The sequence below is a fragment of the Hyaloscypha bicolor genome (genome assembly GCF_002865645.1).
Source record: "Hyaloscypha bicolor E unplaced genomic scaffold K444scaffold_189, whole genome shotgun sequence".
NCBI lineage: Eukaryota > Fungi > Ascomycota > Leotiomycetes > Helotiales > Hyaloscyphaceae > Hyaloscypha > Hyaloscypha bicolor.
The window spans coordinates 247,216-263,650 of NW_020194691.1; the positions used below are offsets into that span (position 1 = coordinate 247,216).

At 44.9% G+C, this 16,435-nt stretch overlaps 5 protein-coding genes across 5 annotated transcripts; 3 read left to right on the top strand and 2 right to left on the bottom strand.

The window, feature by feature from the left end:
- Window positions 1-92: 92 nt before the first annotated feature.
- On the top strand, window positions 93-1,055 carry K444DRAFT_281845 (uncharacterized protein). Its single transcript, XM_024871569.1, has 2 exons — window positions 93-678; window positions 731-1,055. The coding sequence occupies exons 1-2, from the start codon at window positions 187-189 to the stop codon at window positions 947-949; spliced, it is 711 nt and encodes a 236-aa protein (XP_024726608.1). The 5' UTR covers window positions 93-186; the 3' UTR covers window positions 950-1,055.
- Window positions 1,056-2,540: 1,485 nt separating this feature from the next.
- On the bottom strand, window positions 2,541-3,795 carry K444DRAFT_548779 (glycoside hydrolase family 43 protein; the record flags this gene model as incomplete). Its single annotated transcript, XM_024876396.1, has 5 exons — window positions 2,541-2,676; window positions 2,730-2,885; window positions 2,938-3,228; window positions 3,342-3,460; window positions 3,523-3,795. 5 exons carry the CDS (start codon window positions 3,793-3,795, stop codon window positions 2,541-2,543), a joined length of 975 nt encoding a protein of 324 aa, XP_024726609.1.
- Window positions 3,796-6,326: 2,531 nt separating this feature from the next.
- Window positions 6,327-7,117, top strand: K444DRAFT_548288 (uncharacterized protein; the record flags this gene model as incomplete). Its single annotated transcript, XM_024876365.1, has 3 exons — window positions 6,327-6,583; window positions 6,636-6,754; window positions 6,807-7,117. 3 exons carry the CDS (start codon window positions 6,327-6,329, stop codon window positions 7,115-7,117), a joined length of 687 nt encoding a protein of 228 aa, XP_024726610.1.
- A 166-nt stretch (window positions 7,118-7,283) lies between these two features.
- On the bottom strand, window positions 7,284-8,225 carry K444DRAFT_638335 (uncharacterized protein; the record flags this gene model as incomplete). Its single annotated transcript, XM_024884238.1, has 2 exons — window positions 7,284-7,889; window positions 7,938-8,225. The coding sequence occupies 2 exons, from the start codon at window positions 8,223-8,225 to the stop codon at window positions 7,284-7,286; spliced, it is 894 nt and encodes a 297-aa protein (XP_024726611.1).
- A 1,248-nt stretch (window positions 8,226-9,473) lies between these two features.
- K444DRAFT_638336 (uncharacterized protein) lies at window positions 9,474-11,353 on the top strand (the record flags this gene model as incomplete). Its single annotated transcript, XM_024884239.1, has 4 exons — window positions 9,474-9,769; window positions 9,873-9,981; window positions 10,310-10,363; window positions 10,616-11,353. The coding sequence occupies 4 exons, from the start codon at window positions 9,474-9,476 to the stop codon at window positions 11,351-11,353; spliced, it is 1,197 nt and encodes a 398-aa protein (XP_024726612.1).
- Window positions 11,354-16,435: the final 5,082 nt, after the last annotated feature.

Sequence of the window (16,435 nt, forward strand, 5' to 3'; positions counted from 1 at the left end):
GTGGCTTGCACGAAAACTTCACCCGCGACGTACACCTATCATCCCGCCGACAAAGAAGAACCCTCACAGAAAGAGAGAAGTCTCAGCACCGTGTAATTTCAAGCATGCATGTTAATCCCACCTCCGGATCGTCTTTCTCAATAAGCTTCCCAGTTTATTACGGACAACTGCCAACGCTTGCTCAGGATGACCGGCCTTGGTCCCTTAACAACGACTTTAATTCCTCCCCCATCCTGCGCCTCGTCTTTCGCAAACGTTTATATCACCACAGATCCGGGAGGAACGGGGGGTTTCGGTGGCCCCGTTGGCACCGATAGGTGTTTTCCAAGTAATTATCAAGACATTCGTTTCTACCATTATTCACCTAGAATTTGCCCAAGTGGACATACTACGGCCTGCTGGACCTCGAATGTGATTACTTCTCTTACTGAGACCACAGTGGCTTGCTGTCTTGACTTTGGCCTTTTGTATTTCTATGCCCCTACATACACAGGGCCACCAGTCATATGGAAGAATTCCTACAGAGGGTGCGCGTCTGCTTTCAGTAGCCTCTCCGCCGACCCAACTTGGGCTTCTAATGGAGACACTTTTACATTCACCTACAACAATAGTGGTGACTTTAACGCCTTTGGCGTGCAAGTTAGATTCCAGTCTTCTGATATAGCTGGCGTAACTTCGGTGCGTGGGTATCTAACACTGTTCATCAACTTACTGAGACCTGACCGCATAGTCGTCGACAACCCAATCGCCATCGCTAACGACCACCTCCACCTCCACCACGTCTACCACTTCATCTACACCCAGCAGGACTAGTGGTGGTGAGGGTCTAAACCGGGGCGCATCTTGCTGGGATAGGAGTTGGCGCTGCTCTCGGGGTCCTTCTCGTCGCTGGCGCAGGTCTGTGTACCGGCCAGTGCGAGAAAAGAGGGAGGCACGGGCAGAGAGCTGAAGCACCCCGCATTCCCAGCCAGCGAACTCGAGCAACATGGACGATTGGGATGGCCATCGGAACTCACTAGAGAATCGAGACTGCACGAGCTTGAGGCATCTATGCAAAAAGGAACGCACTAAGATGCTAGTGAATTAATGTGATTGAGCGACTTCTCAGCACCATGTGATGTTCAAAGCTCTGGAGGAGTCTCATTCGCGAGAGAGCGAAGATGGGAGGGCATGTCCCCGGAACGTTTCGGTCATTCTTTTTCCGGACGTCACTCAGAATAAAATCAAAACACTTCTCAAGATCCAAGCTTCCTTTGAGTAACATTATTATGCTGTACAAGTACTTTCAAATATTAAATGGTTGCTAGATATTGTCATGGTCGCGCTTTCGTTTAATTTCTAGTTATTTATTGAAACTTTTGAGCGTTTCCGTGCAATGGATTGCCCAAGAACCATCGAGGCCGAATAATTCCTTATTGACATTAACCTTTTCTAGGCTCTGAGAACTGCTCTTTCATTCGCATTATTCAAACGGTTAAACCACCCAAACGAGCTCTCATAGGTTTCACTTAGACTTTGGTACTCATGAGCCATTGATTAAAGGCTCACTGGCGTTGTGCCAATATCGTCAAGCCATAGACACAAAGAGGAAAATTTAGGCTGGCTCAATACCCACCTGGTGCCGAACTTGGAGCCGACAGGACATAGAGATGAGCTGTCCAGGTGCAGAAGTGGACGCTGCGAACCCACAGAGGTCAAGAAATGCTTCAATTTTGTGGCCTCACGAAACAGGCATTACGACCCGAAACGCAATGAAAGTTATTTCTGCCAATCACTCGTAAGCATGACCTCAAAGGAGCAACTTATTTCTGGAGAATTTCAAATTCCTGTGGTAACACAAAGACGCTTTCCCAGCCGGTTCCGCGGGTGGCCGTGTGAGGAGCAGATCAGCCTCGCACTCTACCCTGTATCTTCTTATTATTGGCCATCCGAGAAGTACCAAATCTGACAACTTTAGGCCGATTAAGAATTAATCTTTACTCTTAAAAATATTAGTTATAGGTTAAGTACTTTTTAATATTAGTTATTATGTTATTTTATTAATTATAATCCTTTTATTTTTGAGTTATTTGGTTTCTTGAAGCCTTATTTTAAGAAAGAAATACTATTTAATTTTACTTTATAATATATTAATTATAATTTGTATTTAATAACTTCTAAACTTTAATGTTTTTAATTTAATATTTTTCTTATATTATAAAACGTTTTGATTTAATATTATATATATATAGCTTATATATAAAAATTCATGCTTTATAATTATATTCTTATTTCATATTTCTAAAGAGCTCAAGAAATATGTGGGGAACTTGCGATTGCAAAACTCATGGTAATTCTCAGAGATATGGGTTCGGAGCGCGAGACAAAGTTCAAAAAGTCTTCTTATTACTATCTTCTTCCAGGAAAGGTCTGGTGGGTAATGCCGCCAAAGCGTGTCGCAGATAGAGCAAGTGTATTATCACAGCAGCAATGTTATTTAATTACACAAGTCTTGCACCCTACGAGCTTTTCATTTCCTTCTCACACCTAAAGTTACTGGTTTACACTATTGGCCATCCGTTATCCCAGGACAACACGTTCCATCCAAACTGATAGTCGGCATCAGCGAGTCCAACATTAGTATCCGCGTAGTGGTAGTAGAGTACCAATCCTTGGGTGGTACTTGAGAACACGCCCCTCATTTATGTTAGTAGGCAGTCCGTCAAGAATAGAGGATGAGGAAGACTGACTGTCCACCAGGACCGTAGACGTAACCATGGCTTTCGAGCAAAATTGATCCACCACCACTGGTGGCTGCAACGCCATTCTTGTCAACGAAACCGCTCGTGGCAGATGTAGAACGGGCCATCATAATCATATATTCATTACCAGTAGCAGGTAGTGTGCTAGTTCACGTTTAATAGCTTAGTTCCGGATAGAAGATAAGAGTCAACGTACTTTTCATAGCCACAGCAGATTCCATGACTCCACAACAGATAGTAGTATCCACTATAGTAGAACATATACGAGCCCTCGCAAGCGTGGTCTCCAGCTGCATTATACTCAATATTATAAGAAGAGCCTCCAGCAGTTGACGTCAGAGAAGAGCTCATCTTGACCTGGAAAATATCACCCCAAAAGGAGCCAAAATTGAGATAGGGGCTGCTTCCGACAATAATCAAGTTAGGGTCGATAGCATTATATGGCTTCGCAGATGTACTTGCTACCCCGGTTGATCCATGGTCGGTCCTGACAACGAATCATTACTTAATTCTCGCTAAAGAAAAGGAGACCAAAGCCATGAAACATACTCCCAACGAGCATGTTCCGAGAGAGCAGAAACAAAGAAATTTGTTGCTCACCAGCTGCCAACGTCCATCGTGGTGCTGGTAGCCACACCAATGGCACTGGTCTGGCTACCGAAGGTCGAAACTGCGTAGTAGAGATAGTATATACCACCAACAAGGTGAACATCCGGCGCCTTGGCACAGCAACTCGGTCAGTATGCAGTCACATTTAGTCAGAACTCTCGAGCGGTCTTACCCATGGATCGTCGCTGCCAGAATTGGCGATGGAGCTTCCATCAGGAAGAACGTATCCTTGGATAAACCATGGTCCCGCTAAAGAGGACGCAGTTGCGTACTGAATACCCGTTCCAGTATTGAATTTGAAATAGGTACCATCACTCGTGCGCTGAATAACAGCCGGGTCGTGGGCCAAACAGTATCCAGAACAAGCTCCGGGATCAGAATAAGCTTGAACTGCAGCCGCTGCAACGAGGACAGTGACCCAGATAGACTTTGAGAACTGAAACATTTACAAAAGGTATGACGAATGCAGATGGAGAAGAGAAAACGTGGAGGGCCACAGTTTCCCCCCGTAGAGAGGATGAGGCGGATAAAGATGAGCGAGAGCGGTTCCTGATTCGTGGAATGAAGGTTCAACCATCCCAGCACAGAACGCAATATCTTTGATCAGAAGATGCGATTTGTAGGATTTAAAGACCTTCTAATATCTTCCACCTCGGAACAAGTGGATTTCTATCATCGGTGTCGAGTTCCAGAGGCCTATTTCCGTTGACGGTGCTTGTTCAGGAAGGCAGCACAGTACCGTGGCGGGGTGAAGGAGATTCCCCGCAATATGGAAAGTTCTCGGTATAGATGCAGCCACACATATGTATTCTCCAGTGCCTTGGTTTAGAACTGACTAGATCAATACCCATGCAACCTTCGTTGCAGATACCTTCTCGGGGAAATGGGATTAGCATATTGAATAACTGTTCATGCAAAGAGTCGTGGGAGACAAAATTGAGAGCCACTAATGGTCAAGGAGCAAGTCTACGATCTGCAAGCGGCGGTGCGGGGTTCTTGGATAAGATGGATTTCCACGAATGAAAGCGTGCTTCTGCGGCAAACAAAAACTTGATCAAAGTACAAACCGATATCAAAGTTGAGATATCATCTATGCGCTCCAACCGCAGCACAGCCCGGGCTAATAGTGAATGGTGTGCTGTGTTGTATTGCGCAGTAAGGAATACCGTCGGCACACGCTTCTATGCACCTGATCCCCCCCGGTTACGAGCGATTGACCAATCGGGACTCACTGTGGAGCCGGAATCGTAATCCACCCCGATTAATCAACTGCTCGTATTGACGAACGGGGGAAACAGTTCGCACCTCAAGTCTACATTTTGCACTAAAAGAAATATATCATCGTTACCAGACATTTTCTTATCGTCTTCGCAGTTCAAGTCTGCTACTCGAGGAACTGCCAGCAGCTGAACTTGGAGGCTTTACACGGCTGGAACGCTTATTCTTGATTGGTCCCGGGACAAGGCGATTACCATTGTGTCACCACGTCGACTTCCGTTGACAGGAAAATCAATCAGCTAGTTCGCAAAGCCTTGCGCATCTGGCCATTCCTGTGCCAATGGCTGAGACATGGCGAAGTCAAACCTACAATAATGCTGTAATGCAGATAGTTACACCTGACGATTCGATTGAGGCACTTTTCTTGCGCTATTCCGTTCGGCTGCCACCGGGTGTGCCCTTCCGTGATCAAATGTACCGTAAAATTGTAGCGAATTAGAGGCTTTTAATTAAGGAGTCTAACAATATGATTTGTAGATTACGGAAAGCCGTAAGGATCACATGTGCCAGCGCCAAATCGCAAATCGCAAATCACGATATTCCACACCAAAAATTGCCCGCGCCCACATAACGCCCCCCCCCCTTTCCCTAAGCCTCTACTACTACTTAAAATATTTACTCTCTCTCTTTAATTTTTATCTCTATATATATAAGTATAGGGGTAGAAGAGAGAGGGTGTGGGGGGGTTAGGAGGGCGAGCAAGTAAAAGTACAAAGTAAAAGGCGATAAGTGAACTTTCGAGATTTGTGAGTTGTGTTGCGAGGAAAAGGAAGCCCTATAATTATAGGCTGCTTGTCGCTAAATTATAGGGCCACGGTCGCTAAATTATAGGCGTACTAAAAATTTAGTACTTGACTTTTTCGTGGGGGCGACATAGGTTTTTAGCACAGCCCCCCACCCCATCCCCCCTACCCCTATACTTATATATAGAGAGGGCGAGAGAGAGAGAGACAAAGATTATAGAGAGTAAATATTTTAAGTAGTAGAGGCTCAGGGAGGGGGCCGTTATGTGGTCGCTGTGACAGCTGGTGTCACATGGTTGGTTTTAGCTAAGGTTTCAGGCTAAGCTCCAGGCACTCGGCGTTCCAATGTTCTTATCTACCACACCTCACTCCGCCGTCACAGGCGCGGGAAATTTTTGGTGGGGTATGTCGTAATTTGCGATTTGTGATTTGGCGCTGGCACACGTGACCCTTCGGCTTTCCGTAATCGTCTGTGTCGTGCCATGGTCCAGGGTCCGTAGATGAGGCGAAGAGCATGCCTTGAATATCGATGAAAACCGGGATCCTGGGATGTCAATAAGTTTCCCCTAAATGGTTGTCTTGCATTTGTATATATTTCAAAACTGTGTATATCATACTTCGTCCGCCGTAACGTCGATCCCCGTGTGAACCGCCTTGTTGATACCAACGTCGTTAATAAGCGCTGGACGGCCCCCTTTTCGGGCCTGGGCTTGCTCCGAGGTCGACCTCGGAGAAGATCAGAGCCAATCAAAAATCCAAGGGACACACTTCGAGTCCTGATTTCTTCCACGATCAGGGAAAATAAAGATGTTGGCGTTTGGGCTGCCGCTGGAGAAAATAGAGAACCGCGGAGAGAAATTGTATAAATCGGGGCTTCGAGCTCCCCTTCGTTATCTTGAAATGTTCGTCCACTCCCTAATAGGAGAATCTCCACTTCAATTTTGGTTCCTCGACAATGGCGTCTAAATATAGTCTCATAAACTATGATTCCGACGAAGACCGAGCTCAAAATCCCAATGCCCCACCAAGGGAGAATCTGCTGTCAGCGTGTTTATTTGTCTTCGATATTCTACAGAGGTCCAATATAAATCATGCCGTCATGGGGGGTTTTGGACTGAACCTACGAGGAAGCCCTCGCCCGACCAGAGATGTGGATGTTGCAGTAGAAGCACGGATGGCTCAACTCTGGCCAGTAGTAGAGCCGCAATCCAGGTTCGACTACTACCCCTCTTGTAAATTTGTACATAATGCTGAATTTGCTTAGGTTGATCATTCCTGATACCCGAATGATAGAGGCGATCATGAAAGTATTTGTTAGGACAGGACCTGGCCAGGACCAGTGCCAAGAAGTGCGGAACATAGAACTGGATTTGATTCTCTGTGGTAGGTAGAATTCAGACTAAATCTGGCGATGACAGGGATTGACGTTATGCAGGATCAAATGGGAGCCCTCGATCTCTGGCTAATCATCGTCGACTGCTTCCAGTCACATCGCTGTCGGGCCAACAAGTCCAGATTCCGGCACTGGATCTCCTTTATGCTTTGCGTAGCAAGTTGGGAGCTTGTTCATCAAGAGGAGCGCCCAGAGATATCACGGATGTGATTTGGCTTGTGACTACGTTCGCAGGCCAAGTCAGGGCTATCAGAGCGAGTCTAGATCCTGATGAATGTGACCAATTTGTGGAGCTGGTTTCTGGTCCGGAAAAAGCACTTGCAGCAGAGGTCTTGGGGAGGCGTGTTGGTTAGTGTTTTGGGTTGACCAAAAGCATGTATATTATTGTGCCATATCTACCGCACGGCAGAAGATCTCCATTCGTTTTGGTCTTTCTGGGTGTCAGCTTTTTCTTCACGAGAATTCATCGAAATAGAAAGTCTATTTCACAGCGAATTACGCACAGCGGATGACATCGCATCAACAGAAGTCTCTATCCTGTAATCTTGGATCCTTCTGCCCCTCATGCCAGAACCTTGTGGAACGATTCACAAGAAGCTTCCAACCTTGACGCTTCTTTTTCTGCTCGGCAGATGCAGTGTGCTCCCAGGTCTCACGCCGAGATCGAGGTGATTCGAGATTGAGCGGTAATTCCAGCCCAGAGGCTCCTGCCTGTCGAAGAGTCTCAATTTTCCAGCGGCCCCATCCGGCATCAAACGAACCATCCAGTTGTAAATTCTCCAGACCCCATTCGACCGAAAGATTCATGCCGTCAACCAGATCATCCAGGTCTACGAGGTTATTTGTGTCCAGGAGGCTTTGTGCATAGATGGACAATTTTGGGTAAGGCATGCCAGTCTTGCTTCGCTCAAAGTTTTCTGGGGAGCAGCGAATGTGACACTCTTGCGCCGTGGTCAAAACGAAGAACAAGGCGACACCAATGAATTTAAACCGCGGATAAAGGTGATGCATGCCTCTCAATGCCTTCATAGCCGAGGGGCGAAAGGGAGAATAAGCTGTGTCATGGGAGCGAATAAGAGCGGAAGCTTTATCAAGGTCTGCATTTGGTACACAGATCACCCAGTCCTGGAGCGCCCGTTAACGCAATTGCATTCAATAAATGATACAACTCACATTTCTCAATCGACCAGTGCCGTAATATATAAGTGCTGACTCTGCAACGGCACAGCATGGGATCCCTGCGGCCTCCAAGAGGTGAACGACTGCCAGCATTTCAACAATACCTGATCTGGTAGGGCGCCTATCCTCGGGGAATCCGATCACGGATTCATCGAATGTGGGCGACACGAAGTTCTCCTCAACTGGGATATCGCTGTACGGCTCGTAAACATAGCGATCTGGTGCTGCTTTGGAGGTTGGTGCGTCGCTTGTGTGCGTTTCGTTCACCACAGAGGGCGACATTCTGCGGAGGCGTCAAGGAAGCGTCAAGGAAGCGTCGTATGCGACGGTTCGTGGCTTTCTTGTTGCAAGATTTTGTGGAATGTGAGTCTCTGGTGGCTGAGGTTGGCTTTCATTTATTAGTTGGTCACTTCGGGTAAGCGCAGAAGCACAATGCGCAGTTCCTCTGACCCCTGGATCACGTGCCCTCATGTCAACAAAACACGGAAACCATGCGACAGGTTATGAGAAAGGTCGCTCTGGGAGTACGGCCCAAACAACGATGAGCCCCTTGTGTATTGTTATCAGTTAGTATCTTTGTTTCTTCCAAATTGAAATCTCCTCTCATTGCAGTTCTTCCTCGGAAAATTCATCCGTTTTCATATCCTCTGCCGGATGGCAAGCCGCTGAAATAGCAACATCGCAACTTCCAACCATCGGCTGTCCTGTATCCTTTAGTTTCTGGTATCCGGCCCATAATTCTATCGAAATGAGCAGGAGCTCGACCCAGAAATTTCCCAACGTGGCGCCAAAGAGAAGCAAGAGGTAATGATCTCGCAATCCACACTTCGTAGGATCCCACATTCCGTTCATGTTGGGTTGAGCGGTCGTGTACTGCCGTGAAGTGAGAGTAGCTGTGCCACTCGAGATCTTTGCAAATACTGTGAAAAGGCGATCTGTTGCGTGTGTTTCTGTCAGCTCTACCAGGCTACATATTGCAGTTTGTGGGGTAGCTCTGCAGGGGCACAAGGCTTCACGATAATGAGATAATGAGAGTAAGAAGATAATAGGTAATGAAAAGTGATGGGAGATGTAAGTAGAAACGAGAAGCGAAGAAAGAAGGAGAGAGGGAAGTAACAGTAAACTCAGCCTGCAGCCGAACTATGCCGAATTCAGCAAAAAACTCCGGTCTGTAAGCTAAACTTGTCTTTCCAATCGCTATGGCAGTGGACTTACATAAATTGTCACTGTCAAATTGTGCGACTGCATGTTGATTATTCAAAGCCCCATGCAAACTTCCGACCGTCCCGCACGGTGTTTATTGTCTCAGCCTGCCCGAATGTCTCTGAGAAAATTACTCCACAAAGTCCTTCGTATAATCGCCGCGGAGCTGAATTTGTTTTAATTATATGCTCGATATTACGTCTCGGGCACGGAATATCTCGTCCTAACCAATCAAGTGCAAAGAAATCAGTTACCAATAACCAGAGATACGCCATTATATAGCCAGGCAGGCCCCGTCACCCTGGGTTTGCTCGAGGCCAGGGCAAAATGGCATCGCAACAGCCGAACAAGTACATTGAGCTCGAATTCCTCAATGCTATATACCCAGTGCAGCAGATGGAAGCGTCTCACCGAAAGAGGGTGCGGAAGCATGTCATGAATCGATATTGGCAGACGCGGAAAATTCACGCCCGTCCATTTACTCTTTCTGAAGATCGCCAATTGCGCCTCCTTCAAACATCCCCTAGGTGCGTGTGCCACGGACTCGGATCCACTGAGAACAGAGAAGCCAGGAAATCCTGTCGACTGTGTGGGGGAGGCCTTTCTTTGCGCAGTATTGAAAGGTGAGTTTTACCTCGTTTGGAGATGCAAAGAAATCCAGGAAAGCGCACGGCAACAATAACTGGTACTTACAATGGGACGAATGAACTGTCGACTTTATTAGAGCGGAGATATCCTCGCGACAGGCTTGGGGATGGTGACAGAGATCCGTTCTCAAGTCTCCCTGTCTCAACAGGGCAAGATAGTGGCATGCTTCAGATGCTTCTTCGTCATTGTAAGTGAGAGCCGTTGCAGCATCGGGCATCGTTTAGTCACCAGGCATAGCAAAGTCAACCCTTGCTCACGTCTATTGCCTGTTAGGGATTAGCGAATTGAGTCCTGTTCTTTGCACCCTCGAACATGCTTCAAAAAAAACGCCAAATCCTGTAGCAGAAGTCCTGGTCCCGTTAGCCTTAAATGATGCAGCTATGTTTCATGCTCTTTTGGCATTCTCCTCGAGTCTCATAGACGCCCGCTCCGGACGCAAGACAGGGAGTACTGCTACTCTTATTCACCGTGTTAATGCCATCAGGTTGATCAACTAGTCTATGAATGATATCCAGGCCGCTACAAGTGATAAAGCCTTGGCCAGTATAATGTTTGTGAGCGGAAGTGATGTAGGTCGGCGAATCACTTCCAAAAATAAAGCTTCCGAGTCTATTTACTGACTTCGGAGGAGTGCATGTTCAAAGATCATAGCGGCCACCGGGTCCACATGTATGGCATTTACCGGATTGTAACCTTACGTGGGGGCATTGACAGACTACATGCGACAATGCCGCTGATGTATTGGCGAGTAATCTTGTACAGTCCTAAACATACGTCCTTTTCTCAGATCTCGTTACTAAGAAAACGAAAGTGCCGATCAGTTTCGTAGTCTTTACACAAGTACACCACCACGCTTCCGCCTGTGTCCTAGTCCACTCAAATTCGCTTGGAAGACTCGAACTCTCTCCTCATCGAGAGGTGAAGCTGAACCTTGGTCTTTAAGAGGTGCTCTTAGCGATAAATTCTTAGAAGAAGTGAAGGAGATCAGGGATCTAGTGCAGCTCAAGGAGTCATGTAGGGGTCAGATTGTCCCCCTTGCTATGGTAGGCCATTTTGACCAGCAGCGAGGATGGATTGCATGTTGCCTGATCGAGCTGATTGCCGAGGCCTCTCGTGCTCCCAGCGGGGCGTACGAACAATGCTGTTGTCTGGCCGCCTACGTATATCACCAGATGCACTTTAAACCGTACACCTTCTTGACGGGCGTGCAAAGCTTGTTACTCGGCAAACTAAAACAGCCGTTACGCACAACGGATCTTGGTACTTGCTGGGGAGACGACATCGAGCTTCTGTTGTGGGTTTTGGTTACTGCGGCAGCTGTTGAGGGCGGTGCAAGAGTTTGGTTTGTGGACTTGTTTAAGCGTGTCCGGAAGATATTTATTCCCAAGCCTGGACTCAATCGGATGAAGCACATCTTGAGGCGGTTTTTGTGGAATGAGAGGACTTCCGGTCGGGATTGTGATAAGATCTACAAAGAGATTGTGAGCTCGGCATTTCAAGGAGAAGCGTACGAGATGAAATTCGAGTTAGGCGTAGACCATGAGGTTGTTGTGAGGTGAAGAACAACCAACTAGTGAATACAACGTTAATTGCCTTAGAGTATGCCACCAAAATTATTAGTCTTAGGGCTCAATAAAGCAGAATTTCTCAATTTATGAAAAGCTGTTTCGTTTTAACACATTCTGTCCATTATCTCTTGTGTGATAAATACGAATTCCGCTCTAGAACGTAATCATTTCGATCAGCGTTTTGGAACGATTTCAACAGAATCCTGGAAATAAACCCTGCCAAACAATCGATAGACATAATGTTGCAGCTCATGTGGCCATAATCTGCCCTTTGGCTTCGCGGCAGAGCATTTTATCAGACCATCAACATGCTTCAAGGTAAATAGCAAGCCACGCGATACGTGGCACTTGTATTTTCCTTCACTGTTGGTTCTAAGATCAATACTGGTTTCATGTATCAGTCGATGCACCATCAAACAATTCTCTGGCACTGGCCTCTTCTACTTCGCCGTTGCCCCTGCTGCTCAACCCATGTTCATCTGATGATGGCTCGTACAGAGGCTCAGTCAAGGAATGCCAAGCCAATGTAACCCCAAAGGAGTAGACTCCTTGGACTTGGATGAAGCTCGTTGCGGGCTGCGGATAGCACACGAGTTCTCCCCCTTCGGTTTGATGCATAACAGCTATCCCCCGATCAAGTGGTAAAGAGCAGGAGTTTGAGTCACTTCATGGTGAAGTGATGGAAGCTAGCCACTTCCGACCTGGGTACATAAAGCTATGTAACACTCCTCTAAGACCCCACCTTCATAAACGCTCTTAAACCAAAAACTCCACCAAGAATAATTCTTCGCATTTAAAATGCAGAACCACCCGTTTCTTCTAGCTGCCGTTCTGACAAACGCAATTCTCACGTTCGTTGACACCTCTAACTCTACACCTTCCGCAGGGGCCTCCATTGCGAGCAGTTATCCTCCGTCCTCATCCACCACCATGGCGAGCTCGGGAGGAAATAATAAAATTGAAGGTGTTTGGCTGGGATGGACGGCCGCCTGTTGACTTGTCATTTGATCGCATTTTCAAGTAAGTGAAACATCAAATGCACCTTTATAGTTCTCATGAGCTACCTGATTTCCTGCCGCTGGTTGCGTGAAATTTTCCGTCGACTTCAGGTGTCAGTATCCCAGCAGAGAGTCTAGTGCCGTTTAAGTCTGACTGTTTCAGCGGTTCTCTAGGGATCTGCTGAAGTATATTGTGTAGAGATATCACTTGAGAAATCGGATCAAGGGAACCTTAATATTATCAGTAAGTATCTCCTGACGATAGAGGAGTGCACGTGCCGCTATGTGCTATTGTTGCAATGTACCTTTCACGAAGCTGGACATCAGTCATGTGAGCTTTCGTGCAGGTGCTCTTTGCACAGCCTCCACCACTAATTTTGCGCACAAAACCTCAAATCCTCGCCCCCCAGTCTCGACATTCATCTTTCAGCAATGCCATCGACCGCTAAACGAAACTCCCCAGAGAGGACCACTCTCCCTCCAGTTGCTGATCCAGACGAGATTCGCCTCCTGTGCTTGCTGCCTGGCGTCTTCGGCGAGAGAATAATTTGTACGACGACCCACGTCAAGCTTTCTGAAAACTTTCAAACCAAGCCTCCCGCCTCCTTACCATTGTGTAATCGCTCGGTCGACGTGCACCGCCCCGAAACAGCTCACCACCGCCCTCAATATGAAGCCTTGTCTTATGTGTGGGGCCCAACAGAGATGAAATCCATCAGCTTGGATAGTCAGAGTTGTGATGTCCGAGAGAACCTTTTCGATGCACTGGTCAACCTCCGGAGTGAAAATCAACAACGAACTCTATGGGTTGACGCCATCTGCATCTATGTCTATCGACACGGAAAGAAACCCTTCAAAAACTTGAGGTTTGGGCCTCCGGTTTCTGAGGGGTTTCTTTTTCCAAATCGGATTAGTAAACCGCTTTTTATCCGCCTTCGTAACGTCTTGCTTATTCTCTGTCTCGATCCATGTATCCTTACTTTAAAGTAGACGAGTTTCACCTTTCGCCGGCCTTTCTCCGAATCTGAAATGAAGCTATTCCCAAGTATCTTTATTAAGTTAATTAATCTTAACCCCTATTAACTATATCTCTCTATATTGCGATTATAGCCGGTATAGTAAAGTCTAAAATAGAGCCTGTTTGATATATCGATACCTATTTGCAAGCCTTGATATAGGTAATCCTATACTAGAATATCGATATAAGGCTTTTCCATTTCCATCTTTGGACCTGAGAAGTTACTGCTCTAACCTGAATTAAGCCCTGAGTCCTGAGTACGCTAATAAATCAGCTGGATTATACTCAGGGGATCCTTTTCTGGTACCCTCGCAAATCGGTTATACTTTCCATATTATCTAAATATAGAATTTTGTATATCTTATTACCTGTAACATAGCCACCTCTTTAAACCTATTAAGATATTATAATAGTGGCCGTTCTCGCTCCCTTGTTACACTTATCAAGGGTCCTTACGGGAGCCGAGTTGGGTCCCCTTTTTAGCCGAAAATTCGCGACTCGAAATAGTCTTGCTTAAATAGCCTTTGAGAGTTCCTCAACTCTCTTCAAACAACCCAATTTATATACGAATATACGGCTTTAATTTCCGAGAGCTTATTTAACTTGAATACTACAAGAACTTGCGAATAATAGATGATTTTTTATAGTTATCTCAAAAGGTACAAAAATCGGTATTGAAAATTCTGAAATCCCGTTAATATCTGAGGCACTCGACTCCTTCCACTAGCCTATGCTTCTAGACAGAGTACGAAAGGTTCGGACCTCGAGACTCTAGGATCTGTAAGGGAAGACAAGGAAGACTCTATTACGCCTGCTAACTATCGTAAGGTTTATTCGGTACCGTATCAAGCAGGAGTCGCGTTACAGGTGGTAGTGGCTTGGGAGATTTATACAGATCCTAGCAAAGTCAGAATTATATCGGTATTAATACCCAAACCATAGTAGTAATAAGGAGTAAAGGATCAGCTGAGTAGGGGAAAGATATACAACGGCGATACCGTCTCAATAAGGAGTCGGCCAGGCCCAGTGGCTTTGAGAGATTTATGCAGATCCTAGCAAAGGCAGAATTATATCGGCGATACCGTCTCAATAAGGAGTCACTCTGCGGTCCAGTGGCTTTGGGGAGATTCATATAAGTCCTAGCAAGGCAGAACTATATCGGTACTGGTACTCAAACGGTACTAGCAAAAGGAGTAAAGGATTAGGGTTATTAAGAGGTCCTCTAGGAGATATATATATCTGTAATACGGCGCCCAGAGTAGTTAGGCCAGATATATATTAATATAATACTTGTCCTATCCTTGGAGGGCAAAACCGCTGATGCCTGTTACAATACGAGTATACTTGGTCTTGTAGAATATGGTGCTCTACTGGCTAGAGGGAGTAGGGGGGCTTCAACGGTCGTATACGAACAAGAGGTCAGTTATATAGCTCCAGCTTTGATTTAATATACAAACTCAAAGGATAAAGGCTCAAATCCGTTTGCCAATACAGTTAATATTTGTAAAGTGAATATTGAGTTCTTATATTATATCTCCCAAGTAGTACCACCTTTCCTTTCGGTATAAGGAAATTTCTGTAAGAGGTTACAAGATTCGCCGTATCTGATTATTAGATTGAGCAAAAATAGACTTGGTACCGGTATATATATATAAGCAAATTTGATTATATAAGGGCGATTGGGTAAAGAAGATTCGGTACAGGCAGGTTGTATACCGGTAGAAGTACAGGCAAATATAACTATACGGGGGCGATTACAGGTTCGGCGCAGGCAGGTTGTATACCGGTAGAAGCGCAGGCAAATTTGATTATATAAGGGCGATTAAGCAAAGGCAGATTATACACCGACTCCCTTTTCAAGTAAGTAATCAATTACTATATATAGCTGGGCTCTCAAAGCCTTTCGAGATCCTTTGCTTATAGTAACGGCATTCTCTCCTCTCTTCTAAATACTCTATACCTTTTTGAAAGGTACCGCAAATAACAAACCCTATACCCTTACTCTCTTACTCATTTCTCGCCAGGCACCTATTATACTTCTTTCATACCTCCCCTTTATATACTATTCCGATTACGGAATATTCTGCCCAAGGCGGTAAATATTTCTTTAACCTGTTTCGAGTTTCTATAGAAAGCAAGTAGAGAGCGATTCAAACTTTTAAAGGCACTTCCTTATCCGACCCATCTACAAGCCCTTATAAAAGATTCAATTATTATAACCGAATACTATATATTCTGCTATAGGCCGTTCCTTTTATAAAGGCTCCCAGGCTTTAATACCTGGCAGTTCAATATCCGAACTGGTAGACTCCCTTCTATTATTTATCAAATTACACTTCTAATATTCCTGGAAATATTATATCTAGACCCAGATAATAACAGAAGTATCGACCTTACCGAAATCTTCCGCCTTTCAGATATTAATAATAATATTAATATTTCTCTAACTGGCTATCTGCAAATACTTACGATTTTATATAATCTATAATCCAGCCGATATTAGAGTAATTAATTTGTATTTTACTTCTATATATAGTACTATTCAATCTTAAAACTGAAATGGAAAGAATATTATAAGCTAGCAATTTTCAAACTTGCTCGAACCCTTATATTTGACCCTATACTATAGGAGAATATTTACAAGAGATTTTATAATCTTGATTTAATAAACAGATTCCAAATATTTGCAAATAATAAATCTTAACCGCTTTGTTATATAGCAACTGCAGGCATAGTTACTCATATAACTATATATACTATATTTAGCTCTGGCTATCCGTATTATACCTCTCTTTCTCCGATATCTGAATATATTATAATACAACCGCATTTAATACAATATGCTTTTATTATCGGAACTACCTATTAAGCTATAAATCTATATCTGGTAGTATATTGGGCTATTAATACCATATAGCATTTTTTGTCTTTTAAAGGAAATAGCTTATTTTATTTGTAATCTATATTATTTTTTTAATTCGCCTTATAATATTATAATAAAAATTATATTTATTTGCAAAAACGATTTCGGCCTTTAATATAAAATATATCTAAGAC

Bases quoted from the DNA above. Each gene is read 5' to 3' on its own strand.
- K444DRAFT_281845 (XM_024871569.1), top strand. From the start codon at position 187: ATGACCGGCCTTGGTCCCTTAACAACGACTTTAATTCCTCCCCCATCC. The intron at 679-730 runs GTGCGTGGGTAT...CTGACCGCATAG, and splicing joins ATATAGCTGGCGTAACTTCG to TCGTCGACAACCCAATCGCC.